Source organism: Corythoichthys intestinalis, chromosome 11 (assembly GCF_030265065.1).
Source record: "Corythoichthys intestinalis isolate RoL2023-P3 chromosome 11, ASM3026506v1, whole genome shotgun sequence".
NCBI lineage: Eukaryota > Metazoa > Chordata > Actinopteri > Syngnathiformes > Syngnathidae > Corythoichthys > Corythoichthys intestinalis.
In genome coordinates this window covers 53,480,900-53,501,985 of record NC_080405.1, presented here as the reverse complement: position 1 = coordinate 53,501,985, position 21,086 = coordinate 53,480,900, and the positions used below count along the sequence as shown (strand labels likewise).

Below are 21,086 nucleotides of genomic sequence, written 5' to 3'. Positions count from 1 at the left end.
TGGCATCCATCTTGTTATGGCTTAGTCTTCGAATACACATTTTTAGCTCGTCATCAAGTGGTCATGAAAAAAATTGTTCGTTGACGAAATATTTTCGTTATCATTGACGAAAAGAACACTGCTTGCCTGCTATGTTTTGTTTTCTCATTTGATTTTTCTTGCCCTTTGTAGGCCAATCACGCCATGGTGCACTTTGACCAGGACACCGATGTAGTCACCGGACTCAGACAGAAAACTCACTATGGAAGGCCCAACTGGGATAAGGAGTTTGAGCAAGTCCGCAAAGAAAACCCCTCGTAAGAGCCGTATTTACCTTGAATGACCCGACAAAATCAATCACTCCCTTAACTTTTCTGCCTTTTATCTCCAGGGCGGTGGTGGGGACATTCCTGTGCGGTCCGGCTGCTTTGGCCGATGTCTTGTCCAAGAGATGTGCCAAATACTCAGACGTGGACCCGCGCAAGACAAGGTTCTACTTCAACAAGGAGAATTTCTGAGAACAGCAGCGCTTCGGTACCTGTCAGGGAATGTTGCTCGTCGCTAATTAAGACGATGGAAAAAAACGTTTGACGTTTGTCCTACCATAGCTCATGATGGATTGTTATGCTGTACAAAAAAATATTTGAAGTTATTAGAACGAGAGTTGTCCTCATCGTATTTTTGCACCCGAGTTTGAGTCGCCCGATTTTGAGGATCTGCCAATACAGAGTACCGATCCCTCGGCAATTTATTAATTTATTATAAAACATACATTTTTTCTTGCTTATTAGCCGCTAATAAAAATCTTCAAAACTCGATCTTTTCCACCCGATTTCGATAAATGAAGTGCTCGGCCCGATTTCCGATCATGTGATCAGATCAGAAACATCTCCAATTAGAATGCAAACAACACATTATTGATGGTAGCTTTGCATGTACTACTACACCAAAATTACGGGAATTTTCATACCACGCGGGCTCATTTTTAACAAAAAATTTAACATGAATGTGAAATTTCAAAACACTCTAAGTCTTAAAATTTTTGTCTAAATCACCTATTTGTACATTTAAAAAAAAATTGAGGACACTAAGGGGCACAAAAATTCCATAGGGTATTTGCTAAAAACGTACGGCTCGGATAAAATTTACCAAAAACATACCCATTCATTTCTAATGGGCCAAATTTCCCATTAATTTCTAATGGCCCTATTCGCCATCGATTTCAAACTTCCATTCACTCCTATTGATTTCCAACCTAAGTGACCCCATATCAACAAAAAGTAACCTGTTATGAACAGTGTTGTTAATAACGGCGTTATTTTCTTCAGTAGGGAGTAATCGAATTACTTTTCTCATCTTGGCAATGCCGTTACTGAGGCGGGAAAAGCGTGCGTTACGATGTTGGTTGACTGACGCGAGAAAAGTGAAAAAGACGGGACTCATGGACACGAGAGAGCAGAGCAGGAGTGGGGACGCTGTTGCAAACGAGATGCTACTATGCTAGGTGGCTCCAACAATACCTGACTGTAGCCTACAAACTACGCCCACATGATGCTTCGGTAGATATCACATATATACAGAACTCGATGCAAATGACAGACACGGCAGCATTAGCAAAATACATAATAAAGAACTAGATGCGTTAGTAAACAGCAGCCATCTTAAAGCAGTAGACTTCTCAGGAAGGCTCTCTTGTAGAGAACCTTCCTAGCGAACCTAAGTAACTTTTTATCTAAAATGCTCCTAAATCGGCAAAACTTGAATCTATCTCTAAATGATGAAACAGTTTTAAAACTTACACAAGGCGAAAATAGACAGAAGGGAACTATTGCAATAACGGGAGCAATTTTAACTAATTTAACGGTTGATTCACAACATTAAATGACTTCCACACTTAGCAAAGGTTACAGTCTAATTATCGCAATATCCGCAATACCTGTGTCTAGTTAAGTTTAGGGTAAAGAATTGGGCTAGGGCCAATTGTCCCAAAAACCCTTTAAACTTCACATTGTGTGACCTGTTTTTTTTGTTTTTTTGAGAAAAAAAACATGAAAATTATCACCAGTTACTTTGCCAAGTACCCTAATTTTCGGACTATAAACCGCTACTTTTCCCCCCCATTTTTAATCCTGCATCTTATAATCCAGTGCGGCTTAATTGTTGATTTATTTGGGTTAATAGGTAACACTTTATTTAACAGTGCCATCATAAGACTGTCATAAGAACATCATAATTATGACATGACACTATCATGGGCATTACTGAATGCTTATAACAGATGTCAATATGTGTCATGTGGCATATTATGTCACTAAATCCATTTATGTCCAGCTCAGATCTTTTACGTCCATTGAAAAGTGAGATAATTTGCTGGATGACACTAACCGACATCCATTATAAGCATTCATTAATGCCAATGACAGTGTCATGTAATAATTATGACTGTCTTATGACAGTATTATGGCACCACTATCCAAGAAAATGTTACCAAATACCATAACTAGCAATTAATGAAACAACTGGAACAGTAACTGAAGAAATTATTAGCACAGAACATGAGTTATTTACATCTGCATCGCCGCCATGCATGCTAGGAGGAATGTTGGATGACAACAGTGTTGAGAGCAGGTGGCAGCAGAGGTTGACTGTCTACCCCAAGGAAGCAGTGATGGCCAATGGCGCTTTTAGTGACAATAAGGCTTTGCAGCCAATTGGTTCAAAGCTTAATGGTGGTTCATTTGGTCTCATGACAGTCTTATGGCGCCATTGTCAAATAAAGTGTTACCAGTTACCGTAATTTCCAGACTATAAGCCGCTAATTTTTTTCGTTCATTTTGAATCCTGCGGTTTATAGTCCAGTGCGGCTTATTTGTTGATTTGTGTTAAAAGGCAACCCATGCCTCCTAGCATGCATTCCAGCACTACAGATGTAAGTAACAATCAAAATTCATCTTTTATTTAATTATTTATTCATTTACTTTTCCAGTTGTTTCAATAATGGCTTGTTATGGTATTTGGTAACACTGTGACAGTGGCGTCATAAGTGTCATAAGACCATCATAATTATGACATGACACTATCATGGGCATTACTGAATTCTTATGACAGATCTCATTAAGTGTCATCCAGCAAATTATGTTAACAACTCCATTTATGTCCAGCTCGGATCTTTCACATCCATTCAAAAGTGAGACGATTTCCCGAATAAAACTGAATGGTAACTGTTATAAGCATTCGTTAATGCTCATGACAGTGTCATGTCATAATTATGTCTAATGACAGTCTTATGGCGCCACTGTCAAAGAGTGTTACCAAATACTGCAACTAGCAATTATTTAAACAAACAGGAACAGTAACTGAATAATTAGCAAAGAACATGACTTTAGATCGTTATTTACATCTGTTGCGCTGCAATGCATGTTAGGAGGCATGATGGACAACAACAGTGTTGATAGCATGTAGAATGAAATATTGACTGTCTCCTCCAAGGAAGCAGTGATGGCCAAATGAAGCTTCTTGAAGCAATGAAGCTTTGCAGCCAATTAGTTAAAAGCTTCATGGTGGTTTATTTGGTCTTCTGACCGTCATATGATGCCGCTGTCTAATGAAGTGTTACCGGCTAATATCTTTTGGTGTATATATCCCATAATACAGTGAGGACAGCTGCGGCTTATAGTCCAGTGCGGCTTATCTATGAACAAATGCAGTTTTCGTGTCACATTTGGTGGGTGGCGGCTTATAGTCAGGTGCGCCTTATAGTCCAGAAATTACGGTAACTAATTACTCTTACATTCAGGTAACTGAGTTACTAACGCAATTGCTTTTAGGGAGAAGTAATTTGTAACTAATTAACTTTTTAAAGTAAGATTAACAACACTGGTTATGATTAGGACGTGACCACGAAATGCCCCCGAATCAACAGGAAGTGACCGCAAAGGGTTTACCTACCAAAGCAAAGCTACCATCACAATTTCTCCTAGTTTTTATTTAAAAAGATGAAACATTGGGTGTGAACAGTTGCTTGCAAGAAGACGCAGTCATGACAAATTTTCGTTTTAAGGGAGTAAGGTTACATTTATTGCGCGGGATGGGAACCTCTAGCTACCTCCCGATACGTTTTGCTCACGATTATCTCACAACAATGATTTCCTGACCATGTAAAGGTAAATCTAATTTTCTACAAGCTATTTCTAAATAGGGGAAAATGCTTTTTTTGCACCATTTCTGTAAATACAACAACTTTATTATTCTTGTAAATAAATGTCTACTAATTTGTTTCATGCTCGTGACGACGATAAACGTCAAATGCTACGAATGACTTTACATAGACACTATTCACGAAGGAAATTTTGGTCGTTTCGGGTCACTTTCTCATCGATTCATTGCCTGCCATTCACGGGCCTAGCGTCCAATTCACTTTGACTGGACTGTCAATGGCAGCCATTGAGTTAACATAGAAACTATACTACTGGAAGATACTTTATTAGGCAGTCACAACTTTTTAAAAATCATATCCATTCTTGGCAGGAGTGTATCGATGACGTGTATCGCAATATATTGTCACACTGTTACTGTATACTATAGCTGAGCTTTTGACATACTGTATACAGTTCTTGATAAAAATATATATGATTGTAGTACTTCCTTTATGATACAGACTATGTAAATAAACATTTTTGTAAATATGAAGAGCACTTTGTTTTCCAATGATTTGTCCATAATTACACCTTTGGAGGTTCAGGTCAACAAAACGAATAATTCACTGTTGCCATGTATTTGTAGTTCAATTACATTCATCCAGGGGTGAAAGTGGGCCAGAACGGTCAGGAACGCAGTTCCGGTATAAGATTCAGGGCCAGATCGCAGTTCCGGTATAAGATTCAGAGCTGGAATGCTGTACCGGTACACAGTGCTTTGATTCCGAAAATATGACAGTAACTGTCAAAACGCTATGTAAAAAAAAAAAAACTAAATAATGCTAAGATGCCACACATGCATTTCATCTCCAATAAGAAAACAATTTACCAACATCAGATTTACATACACAAGCGTTAACAACAAGCATAATAAATTACTTGTGTAGCGTAATCAGTTTCCACGATTTTTTTTTTTTCCCACGGACGGCATGGAGGTTTCCCCAGCTCCTGCAGTTATCGGAGTCTGATGATGAGTCACGTCAATGTGCGAATGCACACAGCAAAGCAAAACGCATGGACTCATTTATCCGTTCAATTGACTGACATACTGACATGTGATCAGCAGAGATAGTTAGCTCTGATTGGTTCAAATGTGCATGTTTTCTGGAACAGCAAAAAAAAAAAAAAAAAAAAAAAAAAAAAAAAAAAAAAACATTCAACAACATAAAATGGATCAAATCTTTAACAGCAACGAAAGATGAGGAGGCTTATATATGATAATTAGTTTTATTTGCGCTGATGGGGAGGTTCAGAACAACTTAGCTGTCAATGTGCACTTTGGACTTATATTTGTTCATTTATGTTAGGCTACTTATTCATTTCCTTATGATTTAAAAAAGTCAATGTTTGAGCGATCTTCAAAATATATTCTATTTCGCTCTGCATGATATAAGTCATTTGTACTTATTTTTCTGAATGTATGTTACTTATATCTTTATTATTAAAAAAAAAAAAAAACTAAATGTTTACATAACTTTACATTACTTCAATTTTATTATTCATTCTATGTTCTTAAGTAGTTAAAATTGAGATTTGGCTTTTAGTATGTGAGGAAATGAGGGAAAAATAAAAATTAGGAGATGGAGGTTGGGGTTATTGCTGTTTGTGTTAACTTTTATTTTGCAAATCTTTGAAAAAATACCATTTTGAATGAAAATCAGTTTTTGTATGTGCTATAGAAATAAATGCTAAAAGTTTTCTTTGCATTTCATTAGTTTAGGAGGTTTGACCCCCCCCCCCCCCCAAAAAAAAGAACATTTACAAAAATAAAATAAAAAAACCTGGCTCTGTGGCGACCTTCACATTGGGGAGTTCCGGCAAGAAATTCTAGCCACTTTCACCCCTGCATTCTTCCAAAGCGTTGAGACAATAGGAAGTGTACTGGGAAAAAGGAGGAGGGTAAAAATGTCACATGGTTAATGAACAACTGAAGCAAGTGCTCATATTTGTCTTATTGTCTTTAAATTGCACTTATATAAATAAAGAACCAAAAAAAGATCACATTTTTTGAGTTTTATTGAGGAAGTTCAGATTGAAAAAAAAAATAACAACATGGAAACAGCTTAATTATACAATCATGAAAACTAATGAGAAAACTTCTTTTGAAGGCCAGACTGTAAGTCCTGAAAATAGAACAAAATCAAAATATTACAGAAATTCAGCATGTGAATAATGTACATGTACATCTCTATATGAAGACGGTAGAAGAGTTGCTTTACATGAGTGGTTCAAGGGCTGCAGCTATTGATTATTTAAGCCAGGGGTCCCCAAACTTTTTCCTTTTCTGATGAGAGGCCGGGTCAGTTTGTAACAGAAAAAGTGTGACAATTGCAGGAGTGCCTAAATGTAAAAATTTATTGTTTTTCAGAAAGCCACAATTAAATAACCCTTACTGAATTCTTCACGGAACAAAAGTAAATAAAATTTAAAAAAATATTAATATAATATATAGGGCTGTCAAAATTATCGCGTTAACGGGCGTTAACTAATTTTTTAAAATTAATCACGTTAAAATATTTGACGCATTTAACGCACATGCCCCGCTCAAACAGATTAAAATGACAGCACAGTGTCATGTCCGTTTGTTACCTGTTTTTTGGTGCTTTGTCACCCTCAGCTGGCGCTTGGGTGCGACTGATTTTATGGGTTTCAGCACCATGAGCATTGTGTAATTATTGACATCAATAATGGCGAGCAACTAGTTTATTTTTTGTTTGACAATTTTACAAATTTTATCAAAACGAAAACATTAAGAGGCGTTTTAATATAAAATTTCTATAACTTGTACTAACATTTATCTTTTAAGAACAACAAGTCTATCCATGGATCGCTTTAAGAGAATGTTAATAATGTTAATGCCATCTTGTTTTTATTGTTATAATAAACAAATACAGTACTTATGTACAGTATGTTGAATGTATACGTCTGTCTTGTGTCTTATCTTTCAATTCCAACAATAATTTACAGAAAAATATGGCACATTTTATAGATGGTTTGAATTAGGATCAATTACCATTAATTAATTTTTAAACTGTGATTAGATTAAAAATTTTACTCGTTTGACAGCCCAAAATATAATATATAATAAATAATAATAACACTATTAATTAAATAGATAACCAAATAACCCTCTCTGGGTTCTTCACAGAAAAAAGCCAGGAAATAAATAACACTATTTAAAAAAAAAAAAAAAAAAGAAAAATGTTCAGGGGGCAGGACCAAATGTGGAGACGGGCCATAGTTTGGGGACCCCTGATTTAAGCAATTGATTACTCCAATGTTTTATAATTATTTTCTGTTACGCCCCCCCCCCCCCCCCCCAAGAAGACGTAAACGTTCCACGCCCCCCCAACTCTGCAGCCACTGTAAACGTACTGTAGTATAATTTGTCTATAAATTAATATATAAGTACACCTCTGCATAACATCGTGTCCTTTTTAATATTAAAGAAGAAAAACGTGTTTTAAAAAAATCTCCATAGTGTGAAAATACACTCAAGGTACATTTTCTGACCATTTGATACTGAAAAAAATAACAAAATCAATAAATAATCAAATTCAAATTGATTAGCAACCTTATACCAAGACGACAATATGCCAAACAATTAGACTGAAAAAACAAAAATTAAATAGAACATAAATGCAGCAGGGCCGAAAACCAAAAGTGTTTTTTCCCCACGTGACATTTTTTTCTCCATGTGGCAAAAAAATAAAAAAATAAAAAAAATTGCCATGTAGCATAAAATTTTTTGCCATGTGGCAAAAAAAAAATTTGCCATGTAGCATATTTTTTTTGCATATCTCATTGGAATGAGAAAGTTTTTATTTTTGCTGCAGGCAGTATCAGCTTCTTTGCTCTGGTGTTGATTATTATTTTGCATTGAGCAACTTGGTATGCCACTTTATGTGATGCTGACAGTGCTCGCTGGTTTACTAATGTAACACTGACAAAACGGGACAATTGTTGGCAATATTCGGCTCGTTTTCGCTGAAAAAAAGAATTCCTGCTGTCCGTAGCGAACATTTTTAGACAAAGTAAACAGACTGGTCTTTCCTCGTCTCCCACTGTATTAAAAGTCAAAGGCAAAAGCTACATATGCTTTGTCATATTTCTTTATCTTAGTTTTTCATATCTCCAGTGCTCTTTGCTGTGTGCTCTTGTTTGGTTAAAAGATACTGTGCACATGCTGAAAATGAGAGCGCCACTACCACCCACTCAGTGGATATGCAATTACACTTTATTCTACCTCGCCAAAAAAGTATGTTCCCCAAGGTCACATGCGCCACCCCCAGCATCACTCTGTGCCCGCCCCACTATTTGAGAAGTACTGGATTCATCTAACAATTAGTTTGAATAATCATGTCATTGGATTTGGAAAATTTAATGCGTTGCAGAAGAAAATTTTAGGAGAAATAAAGGCTTGCTAAGATTTCACTTTCAAAAGCACATTGAATGTGAATAAATATTAGGAATTTAGTTAAACTAATTTTACAAACTTTAAAAAAAAAAAACGAAAACATAAAGTGATTTTGATATTCGATTATTATAACACATACTAATATTTATACTTTTAAAAATACAGGTCTTTCTATCCTTGGTTCCCATTAATGCTTCTAATATGGCCCGCATAAACCCTTGAACACGGAATAAAAAATTTGGTGGGTCGCGAACAGTCTTTTATAATGGGAAAATCTCCGCTTTACCATTGAGAACCGTTTTAGAAGCATTTACCAAAAACATTTTTTAATGTCTATTGAAATATTATAGCCATTTCATGTATAATTGAAGTGCAAATCCAACATCGTGCAAGAGCTGAAACGAATACTCGAGCAACTCGAGTTTAAAAACTGATCCGAGTAATTTTATTCACCTCGAGTAATCGTTTATTTTGACAGCTCTAAGCATTACGTTTTGCTCGGACTACTTTTAATGCGGGAAAACGCGCTGATGTCACGTGCGTAGAGGAAGAAGCAAAAAAAATAAAAATAAAAATATTTACTGCAGCCGACAACCACTACAAACGATGCTGACTTTGCTAAAAACTAGCCCGCATGATGCTACGTTGGTAGCAGGTAGCGTTTGATGCATCTCATGGATATCACATGTATGTTGAACTAGATGCGAAATGACAGAGACAGCGGCGTTAGTAAACAGCCGCCATCTTAAAGCAGTACAGCGCTAAGCGCTAATAAATAAGATTAACGTTACCTTCACTAGCTCACGTAACGTTAGCCCTGCGGAGGGCTAGGTTTCAATTAATTATGACCACTGTCGATGCGTGGCTAACGTGTCTTACATACAGGCTTTAACATAACATAGCGTTGTGGAGTGATGAGGGTGTCAAATAAAAACTCAATAATGCTAACTATCAATTTTAGCTTAGTAGTCATTGCTGGATAAAACACCAAGTAGCACTGGTCCCTAATGTGCTCCAATACAGCCTGTATCATACATTTATTTTGAACACTGCAAAAACTCAAAATCCTATCTGGACTTACAGTTTAGACTAACTTAAAATTTAACTAGAACTTAAAAATGGCTAGACACAAATAGAAATTCGATTGAAACACGTGCGAAAAAATCCTAACTTTTAAGTGATGTGTGTTATCAAGCGTAATGGCATTTTTTTGGTATATAAAAAAAGAAAAAAAAAATATATATATATATATATATATATATATATATATATATATATTAATAAGATCTAAAAGTTTTTTGAGTGAAAGCAGTGAATTTGTCTTTTATTCTAGTTACATCTGAGATGCAATTTTTGGCTGTTTTCAACAATGTCAATCGAAAATAAAGACATTGATTGGCTGAAAATGGTTAAATATTAGACAAAATGTCTTGTTTTCTCATGTATATTTATAATTGGTCTTCACCTAAAAATATATATGTTTTATCCAATTACTCTATTAATCGATAGAATTTTCAGTCGATTACTCAATTACTAAAATATTCGATAGCTGCAGCCCTACATCGTGCACCTTTAAGCACGGGAGCAGGCGAAGAAGATACATACCTGCCAGTTTGATTCCGTGCGGGTGTGGATGAATCAAGGTGCGCCAGCGGTTTTCTGAATCTGCTCTTTGAGGATGAGGATGCTCTGCCGCTGTTCGGGGGGCAACATGGAAATCTGTTCCGGGGTTAGCTGAAGAACCTGCATGATCAGGGCCGCCTACGAAGAGGATGGATGAACACGAGGACGAAATTGTATGACAAACACATTGAAAATTAAGACGCAGTGTATATATCCTTGCTTGCAGGGGGTCCGCTCGCACCTTTTCCTGGTCTTGTGAGGAAACTTGGTTCTGGCCTGGGCTGAAGCCTCCACCCGAAGGAGGAATTCCAGGCATGCCGGGACCCTGTCAAGAAAACCCAATTAAACGACTTTCACTGATGAATGATGAGGAAAATAAGCCGATGATTACCGGTCGTGGGGGGCCGAGAGGGGGATTGGGGCCCATGTTGTGGGGCATGGGGCCCTGCATTCCTCCCACCATAGGGACCCGCTGGCCTGGCACAGGGCCACGTGTGTCCATTCCTCTGGGGTCGCGACCTGCGATGAGACGCAGAAAACGTGACAATCAATGTTCCCTCTAATTTTTCATGTGTCTGAGCAGACACACAAGCTCTTAGAGCACACTGAGGACCACTGTGAGCAACATCAGATGTGCACAGTGTGGCCACACACCAGTATCACAACTGCTCAAAACCTTGGATCATAGCAAGTTACATGACTTACATGGTGATGTCCTTGTAGACTCTACAGTTATGTGCTCGTTTCGTTATGTTCATTCGAAATTGTTGGAAACCTTTTATCTATTTATTCATGGACTACAACTTTTGAAGTTTATAGACAAAAACATTTTGAGAATTGTCTAAAACTAGATGAAGACAAACACATTTTGAAATGACTAAAATATGACTAATAAGTCTTTTAGTCCAAAAGAGATGAAAATTAAAATGGAGGCCAAAAACAACACTGGCGCAAACTTAGCACGGGTCCATTTTGCAGAAAAATGGGGGGGGGGGCTGCAAGTCACGTCATCACTCGAACTTAATATCTGAAGCCCCCCAATTTACTGCAAAATGGACCCAAAGGGGTGTCATTTGTTTGTGCTACGTTTGCGCCAATTCACTGCAAAATGGACCCAAAGGGGTGTCATTTGTTTGTGCTACGTTTGCGCCAGTAGTTGGCACACACCTCTATGATTGAGAGTTGGTATGCTCCATCAGCAGCAACGAAATGGCTGCGATTGACGTCATCTCGATCTATAAAACTATAGCAGCACAAACGTAGCATAAACAAATGGCACCGTTTTGGGTCCATTTTGCAATAAATGGGGGGGGGGGTGAAGTTCATTAATCGAAATTAATATCTCAACATCTCAAAAATGATAGTAAGGAGCCCCTAAAGAGACATCAACAGAAATAAAATAAAGCAATCTGGTACACACCAGAAACTATCTGGTTAACATTAGCGTTATATAGCATTTAAGCTAGCGGACTTTTGCTATGCAAGTTAGCCAATTGCTAACAAGTTAGCCAGTTGCAACAATGCAACAATTGGCTAATTTGCACAGCAACAATTGTTGCATTGTTGCAATTGGCTAACTTTCATAGCAAAAGTCCGCTAGCTTTAATGCTATATAATGCTAATGTTACCAGATTGTTTGTAGTGTACAACAGAAACTGTCTGTTGCGCACCAGATTGCTTAAATTTATTTCTGTCGATGACCCTTTAGGGGCGCCATACGATAGCAGCACAAATGAAAATTTTTACAGCACAAATGAAGTATAAAGGATTGACACAATTTTTAGCCATTTTTAATCCAAATGGTTGGGGCTGTTTGACTTCAGATTGACCTTTAAAAGTAATTAAATATATTCAAAATGATAGCAGCAAAAACGAAAAAATTTTACAGCACAAAAGTAGCACAAACGATTGACATTTTGATATAAATTCGTGTCGAATGGGGGGCCAACTTCACTGGGGGGGATGTGCCAATGAACATTACCTCTGGTTTCCATCGGGGGTCCACGCTGCTCTATCATAGGGGGCCCTCTGGGGTCACCCATCATGTTGCGTGGTTCACCCATCGGCGGGCCTCTCATGTCCATGGGCGGTCCTCGCATATCTGGCGGCGGTCCGCCTCCCATCGGGCCCATGTGGACCGGCGGGGCGGCGTGCGGCGGAGGCGCGACCATGTAGCCTCGGCTGAACACAAAGTTTTGATTGGTCAAACGTTCAACTGAAATGGACGGAACTCAACTATTGTAAACTAATAATAGAAAACTCGCACATCTAGTAATGTTTATATCGTTTTAGAAAGGTGTTAAACTTGCTACTGTAGGGAATAATATCTTCACGTATTTACCGTTCGACTGTATTACTCGAACACACTTAATATAATCAATCAGGGATTAGTATCTTTTCTCGTATTTATTGTTGGACTGTTTGTATTATTCTAAAACACCCAATATAAAATAAATAACATTTATATCATAGTTTAAGGGAAACAAGCAGAATATATTTGAAATAGGGTATAAGAGATACATGACGCCTTCTGACCACGGAAGCCCAACGCGTGCGTCATGAAGCTGACAGAGATGGATGCTGACAACCAGGTAATAGGCAGCACACGTCTGAAACACCAAATCCCACAATCAGCTCTTTAGGACAGTCCAGGACAAATGGCGGGACATCCTGTCCCAACACAAACACCGTAGAACGCCCGATATCCAACTGATAACTCGACTGATAAGACTCCAAGCGCCCCTTTGACGCTGAGGCGGGCAAAATCTCCCATTGCGGTTGCCCCAGTAACGACTCAGCAACTGACGCAACTAAACAGCCCAACCTGCGATAGAAGATTATTCTAAACAACGGCCAAACACACCCTTCTTCCGGACCGCGGCCCTTCTCACCAGAGCCTTTAAAAGACTGAATGCTCAACTAATTGTGGTCATTTTTCTCGGGAATCTTTTGTTGACTTGTGATATGGTGACCCTGGAACCAGTCTGCCTCCTCGCCTGGGTCTGTTGCTGTTTTGCCTTGCCGTTTGATCGGTGTCGACCTGAATAAGTTGTCAACTTGTGTTTCAAAACCTTTTTCCAGCTTTCAAAATGGAGTCATTACAAGGTGTTAAGACCAAGGTGAAAGCGCAGGGTTTGGCCTTTTGGCAGGGCTGTCTGTGTTTCAACGGCCTGGGTCGTTGGAGCTGCGCCAGTGCAAGTCTGGCAGTTTGGCTGACGTGATTCCGGCAACCTGGCTAAAAGGCCAGATTCCTTCACTTGCAAAATTTTCCACTCCAAAAGCCTTCGCAAAAGCGTGGTTGCCAATGACGATGTGAGACGTCCAATCCACTTAGACTGGGAGGGGTGAATGAACGTTCAACTAATGCCTAATCAATTAGTAAATGCGACGTCAATGGCACTAAAACATGATCATTCACAGCCGGGTTTCCTAGTTTGAAAGAGTTGTATGTGCATTATTGTCAATAGCAGGCAATGAGTTAATTTGTTGACATGAATGTTGCAGTAATATACTGTGCTTGCTGCATTTACAGAACTGTTGAACTGAAATACCAATTTTTTGACATATAGTCCGCAACAGTTTCACATTTTGACTCGTAGATTCATTTCCTGACCCGTTTCGATAAGTGTTGTATTCAGAATGATATCGGGAGGTACCCAGATGTTCTCACCCCTACTTCATGACTTACTTGGGGTCAATGTTTTCTCCTGGGACCGGCATCAGTCCTCCTCGTGGATCGTTGGGTCCATCACCCAGCAGACCTCTGGGTGGGATGCCGCCTGGTCCTGAGGGAGCACAAGCAACAAAATTACGTGAGAAAATACAGCTGCACTCTTAGTATATAAATGTTCTGTGATGCATGTTATGCCTAACAAAGTAGCTTATTGCAAGCAGAATAAGAGCTTATTTTACGAATTCACCAACTATGTCAAATCACGGTTGCACCTCGGAAGGTGTACCCACAAGTACTTGGGCCATCCAAATCATTATATATATATGTATATATATATGTATATATAGTCATGTGAAAAAATTAGGACACCCCATGAATTATTCAGTTCATGTAGACACAAAGATTTAATTGCTAGCAAACAATAAAAATTAACATTGTTTTACTCATTAAACCCAATATATCAACAAAATGCATGGGGGGAAAGTTAGGACACCCTACCACCTAATAGCTAGTGGTACCCCATAGGCTGAAATAACTTCAGTGAGACGCTTTTTTGTAGCCATCTACCAATCTTTGACATCGGTCTGAAGAAAGTTTGCCCCACTCCTCAACGCAGAATACTTTTAGCTGTGAGATGTTTGGGGGGGTTTCTTGCATATACAGCCCGTTTCAAGTCACCCCACAGCATCTCAATAGGATTAAGATCTGGGCTTTGACTCGGCCATTCCAAGACTAATTTCTTCCTTTTCAGCCAGTTCTTGGTGGGTTTACTAGTATGTTTTGGGTCAATGACATGTTGCAGGATCATTTCGCTTCAATTTTTTAACAGATGATCTCACATGTTCCTCAAGCACCTTCCTCTGATACACGATAGAATTCATGGTGGATTCTACGATGGTGAGCTGGCCAGGTCCTGCGGCAGCAAAGCATCCCGAAACCATGACACTTCCACCTCCACTTAACAGTTGGTATGAGGTTCTTTTCCTGGAAAGCTGTATTGGGTTTATGGTATGAGGTTATTTTCCTGGAAAGCTGTATTGGGTTTACGCCAAACATGGTCTCTGTTCTGGTGTCCAAATAATTTAATTTTAGATTCATCTGTCTAAAGAACCTTATTCCAGAAGTCCTGGTCTTTGTCTACATTCACTCAGGCAAACTTCAGTCTGGCCTTCATGTTCTTCTTGGAAAGCAAAGGTTTCCTCCTTTCACACCTCCCATGAAGGTTAAACTTGCGAAGTCTCTTTCTGATTGTAAAGAAATGCACTTTCACATCAACAGTAGCAAGAACCTGCTGTAGGTCCAGTGATGACATTTTAGGGTTTTTGGAGACTTCTTTTAGCATCTTGCGGTCTGCTCCCGGGGTGAACTTGCTTGGACGGCCAGACCTGGGCATGTTGGCAATTGTTTTAAATGTCCTCCACTTGTAGACTATTTTCCAGACTTAGAATGGCTGATTTTATATTCTTTTGAGATCTTTTGAAGTCCCTTACCAGACTGGTAAGAGTCTACAATCTTCTTTCTGAAGGCCTCAGACAGCTCCTTTAATCTCACCATGGTGTTTTCTCTCACTTCAACAGTCAGAGGCACACCAAACTAAATGTGAGGTTTAAATAAGGCAAGCCTCCTTCAAAGCACTGTGTAATGATGTTCTAATCATGTGCACCTGATGATACCCGTGTGTGATTTTAGCCATTTTAAATGAGATTGAATTTGGGGGTGTCCTAATTTATTCCTCAAAAGAAATTGCATTTATTTAAAATTAAATTTTACAGATAGTTATTAAAAAAAATCTTTTTTTCACTTTAAATTGTTAAGTTCTATGACTTAAATCTCTCAAGATTGTTAAAACCGATATTAAATATCCATATGACCAAATATGTTAGAAAACACACAGACTTCCATAGGGTGTCCTAATTTTTTCACATGACATATATGTGTGGGTGTGTATACACAACCCCTAGCAAAAAGTATGGAATCACCAGTCTCACTCAGACATTTTATCATGTAGAACAAACTCAGATAAAAAGCATTAAAAAATAATGAATTAGTTCAAAAGTACAACTCTTTAGGATTCAGAAATACAAAGAAATGAATAAAAAACATTGTCAGTAAATGTTACTTTTATAAAGCAAGTGCAATCCAGTCAAAGGAAAAAAATATGGAATCGTGAGAAAAACAAAGAAATAATATCAAAATACATCTCTAGTATTTAGTAGCACCACCTGTGGCTTTTATGACAGCTTGCAGTCTCTGAGGCATGGACTTAATGAGTATTCTTCATCAATATGGTGCAAACTCTCTTTGAATTCAGCATCCTTGCAGGTCAGAGCCTTGCTGTGGACCTTTTTTTCCCCCGTCACCACAGGTTTTCAATAGGGTTGATATCTGGGCTATTTGCAGGCCATCACATTGACTGGATGAGTCTTTCTTCAAGGAATGCTTTAACAGTTTTAGCTCTGTGGCATGATGCATTGTCATCTTGGCAGTCATCTTTGTAAATCACAGTGGAACAGCACCAAACAAAAGTTCCAGCATCATCACCTTGTCCAATGCAGATTCCTAACTCTTGACAAGGTGATGATGTTGGTACTTTTGTTTGGTGCTGTTCCACTGAGATTTACAAAGATGATCGCCTGAAGAAGACCTCAAAATTCCCTGTCTTTGATTATATGGGGCTGCATGTCAGACAAATCTTCAATAAATGCACAAGTTTACATTGAAATTTTAGACAGCTTTCTTATCCCTTCAATTGACAATATGTTTGTCATTTTCCAAGATGACAATGCATCATGCCACAAAGCTAAAACTGTTAAAGCATTCCTTGGGGAAAGACTCATCCAGTCATAAAAGCCAGAGGTGGTGCTACTAAATACTAGAGAAGTGTTTTGATTGTTATTTCTTTTGTTTCTCATGATTCCATATTTTTGTCTTCAGAATTGAGTGATTCCATATGCATTTCCCAACACTTGCTCTATAAAATTAACATTTACTTACCACCACAATGTTTATCAATTTCTATTAGTGTTTCTGAATGCTAAAGAGTTGCTCTTTTGAAATAATTCATTATTTATTTCATGCTTTTTATCGGAGTTTGTTTTACATGGTAAAATGTCTGAGTGCTTGTCTGAGATTTGCTAGGGGTTGTATTTTATATATATATATATATGTATATACATATATATACACACACACACACACACACATCTGCATACACATATACATACACATATACAAAATCAGACATACATATACATAATATACACGCGTATATTATATAGGTGAATTCAAGACTACGTGATTGAACCATGTAGTTTTCGCACCATGACAGGCGTGAAGAATTGTGTGCACACCTACGGAGTGGCGACCATAACTTTAGGCAGTTGGTGAATTCATGGCTCTGCATGAGTGAACCATGTAAAGCTATGGTTGCTACTCAGACAGTAGAAACAAGTCTTGGCGCAGTTTACAGGTGTCAAGACTTGAAAGTAGAGATTGACCGATTATTGGTGCCGATATTTGGATATTTAACGTATGTCGGTAACGGCCCTTTTTTTCGCTGACTGCAGAATTGGGGGCTGGTTCACCTCAGATTAACCCATAAAGGAATTGTAAATATCTTAAAAACGATAGCAGCAAAAAAGAAACTTTACAGGACAAACAAAAACGTACACCAAACGATTGACATCATAGTTAGATCAATTTGCGTCTGATTGGGGGCCAACTTCGCAGAGGTTTGTTGAACATGTAGATCAGACTATTGACCATTGGAAACCAAGTCACACGGTTTGATTAGTTCACCCAAGTTAAAAAGTGAGGCGGAAGTGCGATAAGGGCATTCCTAAGTTGTTTGAGCAACTATAAGTGGGAAACCCCTATAAGGCGATAACGTGACCAGAGCAAATATAACGCGCTTGCTTACTTACAAGAAATAAGACTTCTTCCCTATTGCGCGAAACAAACCAAGTACTCAAGTTTTGAAGTTTTGAAACACTGATTGGTCAATACAAACATGAACGGCAATTTAGAACCACTGAGAGCAATGTGGCGTCACATAACAAAGACTGGGGCTTTTTTTTGGGGTAGGGCAGTGCATTTAACAACAACTCTAGTGTGTTAAACATGCATCATCACTCAGCATGACGGTTGAAATCAAACGAGTCAGAGGGAAAATAACTATTGGGTTTGGAAGAGCACAACAAGTAGCCTGGTGTCACAACATTCCACAGTACAACACAACAAACAAAAAAGAAGGATGAATTAGGACAAGAATACTTCTTGCGTATGGTGATATATTGCAATACTTTTTATACTAATGAGTTACAGAACTAGGCTGCTAGCAGAATTTTCCACTACAAAAGTGTCTATGATAACTCATTGATGATGCAACGAACGTTCATTCGCCCCTCCCAGTCAAAATGGATTTGACGTCTCTTGCCATTAGTGCAGTACTTCTGAAATAGTGAGGCGCTTGGGATCGTCACGACGACCGCCCTCACCTACGGTTCTCCCTCGGCTGCCGAGAATGCGTTTTTTTCGGGCCCTTTGCCTTTTGATTTGACATTTAATACCGTGGTAGATGAGGAAAGACCACCGTTTACTGTCTCTAAAAATGATTATAGCGGACAGCCAGAAGGCAAATCAATTAAGACGCCACTTAAACACATTAGACCCCAATCTCATTGATAAGCCGCTTGGTTGTTTTTCAGCGAAAACGTGCCGAATATTGCCAACAATCGTCCCGCTTTGTCAGTGTTATATCAGTAAACCAGTGATCACTGTTAGCATGCTCAGTGCAATATAACCCCACATCATTGCAAACTGGAGGTGATACTGGGAGCAGCGAAAATAAAAACTGTCCTTCTGTCCAAAAACACTTTTTTCCTTCTTCTATTCAGTTTTGTTTTTTCGGTCAAATTTTTGGCATATTGTCCTCATGAGATAATGTTTCTAATCAATTTGAATTTTTTATTATTTACTGATTTTATTTTTCAGTATCAAATGGTCAAAAATGTACCTTGAGTGTATTTTTACAGTTTGGATGTGACTTTTTTTTTTTTTTTTTTAATTTAGGCAAACTGATGCGTGTTAAGTCTGTTCTGTTGTAACGAAACAATGTTAATAAAATTAAACTTTATAAGTTGATCTGTTATTTTCGCTAATAGAAGAAAAGGATACAATGTGAGGCAGAGGCGTACTTATAATAGTACTATAGACAAATGATACTATCTACAGTGGCGGCAGAGTTTGGGGGGGGGCACGAAACATTTGCGTCTTCCTTGGGGGGGCGTAACAGAAAATAATTGAGAAGCACTGCATTAGTGGCACTAAAAAGAAGAGAATTCACAGCCAATTTTCCCAGTTGGAATGGACATTTAGCATTGTTGATGAGAGGCAATGAGTTCGAAAGACACCCAGGTAGACATGTGCCAGTTACCGGTTTCACGGTTTACCGTGGTGTGAAAACGTCGCGGTTTCAAAACCACTAAAATTTTCCGTCAGACCGTAGTACGGTATTCGCCATTTTTCATGTGTCAAAAATGCAGCCAGAAGTGGCGTGGCGCGGAAGCGCTCACCCCCTCCCGTTTGTTGCTGTGTGTGAAAGTGACTATCGGCTAAACAGCCAGCAAACCCTAAACAAATACTCCAAACATAAGGCGTTCTTTTCTTAAATTTATTGAGCTCTCAAATCGTGGAATATAAAAGTGGAATATACAAAATGAATATATTTAAAACGTACAATTGTATTTTTCCATGTGTGAGTAGCTAAACAGATTAGCACTATGAAAAAGTTCGCCAAAAACAAAACACATATTTTCCTTTGACATTCGATATACAAACTAACTAAAAGCTTATAAAAGACGAATGTTAGCCTAGGCTTAGCTGGGAGAGTAACTTCGTCGAGTGTGACAGCCGCAGAGTGAGAAAACAAGCTTGATTCGCTTGAATGAAGGGGGGGGGGGGGGGGGGGGAAGCATAGATCGTTAATTGAGGAAAGATGATCTTGCCCTAAGCACAAATCCACGTTCGCTGGATCAAGGAGAGGTCTCACTCCCAATGATTTTTTTTTTCTTTTAGATGAAACCTTTCCACAACAATATTTACATTTTAACTTATACATTTTTAACTAACTTATTAACTTTTGAATTCTTTGTTCTTTCTAACACAAAGGCATGACATCATGTAGACTAGAGTTGACACAGTGGCTGAAAATGGCGAAACTTCACTTGAGCTTTTCAATCCTCAAAAAAAATTATGCAGTATAAATTTTTAAAAATTTTAATCAGAAGCGTTTTTACCTTTTTTTTATAGAAATTATTTTGTTCTTGCTCTAAACTTGAGCAACTTGAGCTGTGGCTGTGGGTATAGTTACGTTACATTTTAATTGTATTTAAAATACATATTTTTTTATTGATAAATTATTTATTTGAACCATACATTCATATTCCAATTTGCAACTATGTTCTGAAAAAAAAAATCCTGTTCAATGGAATTTTATTTTTTTTTTTTTTAACTCATACATCTCAAAATAACACATTTTGGAGCTATAAGTGCAATACCGTGATACCGTGAAACCGCGGTATTTTTGCTCATGGTTATCGTACCGTCAAAATCTCATACCGGCACATGCCTACACCCAGGATATATCTGTTCTTGGTGGGAGCCTATACACTCACCGGCCACTTTATTAGATACATCTGTCCAACTGCTCATTAACACTTAATTTCTATTCAGCCAATCACATGGCGGCATCTCAGTGCATTTAGGCATGTAGACATGGTTTAAGACAATCTCCTGCAGTTCAAACCGAGCATCAGTATGGGGAAGAAAGGTGATTTGAGTGAACGTGGCATGGTTGTTGGTGCCAGAAGGGCTGGTCTGAGTATTTCAGAAACTGCTGATCTACTGGGATTGTCACGCTCAACCATCTCTAGGGTTTACAGAGAATGGTCCGAAAAAGAAAAAATATAATAATATAAATTGTGATCCATTTTGTCTTCATTGTTACTTACAACATGCCTAAAACAACTTCAAGGTAAACTGTGAAGGTAATTGAAAAAAAGCGACAGATCTCCGATTAACCACTTAATCCTCCGATATATCGATTATGAAAATAATCGTTAGTTGCAGCCCTAATGAAGAGACAAAACTAGGAAGACTGCAGATGTACGGCTATAAAATAAACCAAGGGAACTTTAAT

At 38.2% G+C, this 21,086-nt stretch overlaps 2 protein-coding genes across 3 annotated transcripts in view; one reads left to right on the top strand and one right to left on the bottom strand.

The window, feature by feature from the left end:
- Nucleotides 1-5,306, top strand: part of nox1 (NADPH oxidase 1) — a 31,562-nt gene extending 26,256 nt beyond the window's left edge. Inside the window, exons 12-13 of the mRNA XM_057850319.1 lie at nt 172-296; nt 371-5,306. Of these exons, the coding sequence (XP_057706302.1) occupies nt 172-296; nt 371-497 (252 nt within the window). The 3' untranslated portion in view covers nt 498-5,306. The remainder of the gene's footprint in view (nt 1-171; nt 297-370) is intronic.
- A 640-nt stretch (nt 5,307-5,946) lies between these two features.
- The window catches only part of cstf2 (cleavage stimulation factor, 3' pre-RNA, subunit 2), a 31,646-nt gene continuing 16,506 nt past the window's right edge, over nt 5,947-21,086 (bottom strand). The window contains exons 9-14 of one of the 2 annotated variants that reach the window (XM_057850316.1): nt 13,904-14,000; nt 12,197-12,396; nt 10,607-10,734; nt 10,457-10,540; nt 10,198-10,353; nt 5,947-6,298 (exon numbers count right to left, since the gene is read on the bottom strand). In XM_057850316.1, the coding sequence (XP_057706299.1) occupies nt 10,231-10,353; nt 10,457-10,540; nt 10,607-10,734; nt 12,197-12,396; nt 13,904-14,000 (632 nt within the window). In that variant the 3' untranslated portion in view covers nt 5,947-6,298; nt 10,198-10,230. The remainder of the gene's footprint in view (nt 6,299-10,197; nt 10,354-10,456; nt 10,541-10,606; nt 10,735-12,196; nt 12,397-13,903; nt 14,001-21,086) is intronic. The other variant, XM_057850317.1, reaches the window with a different exon arrangement.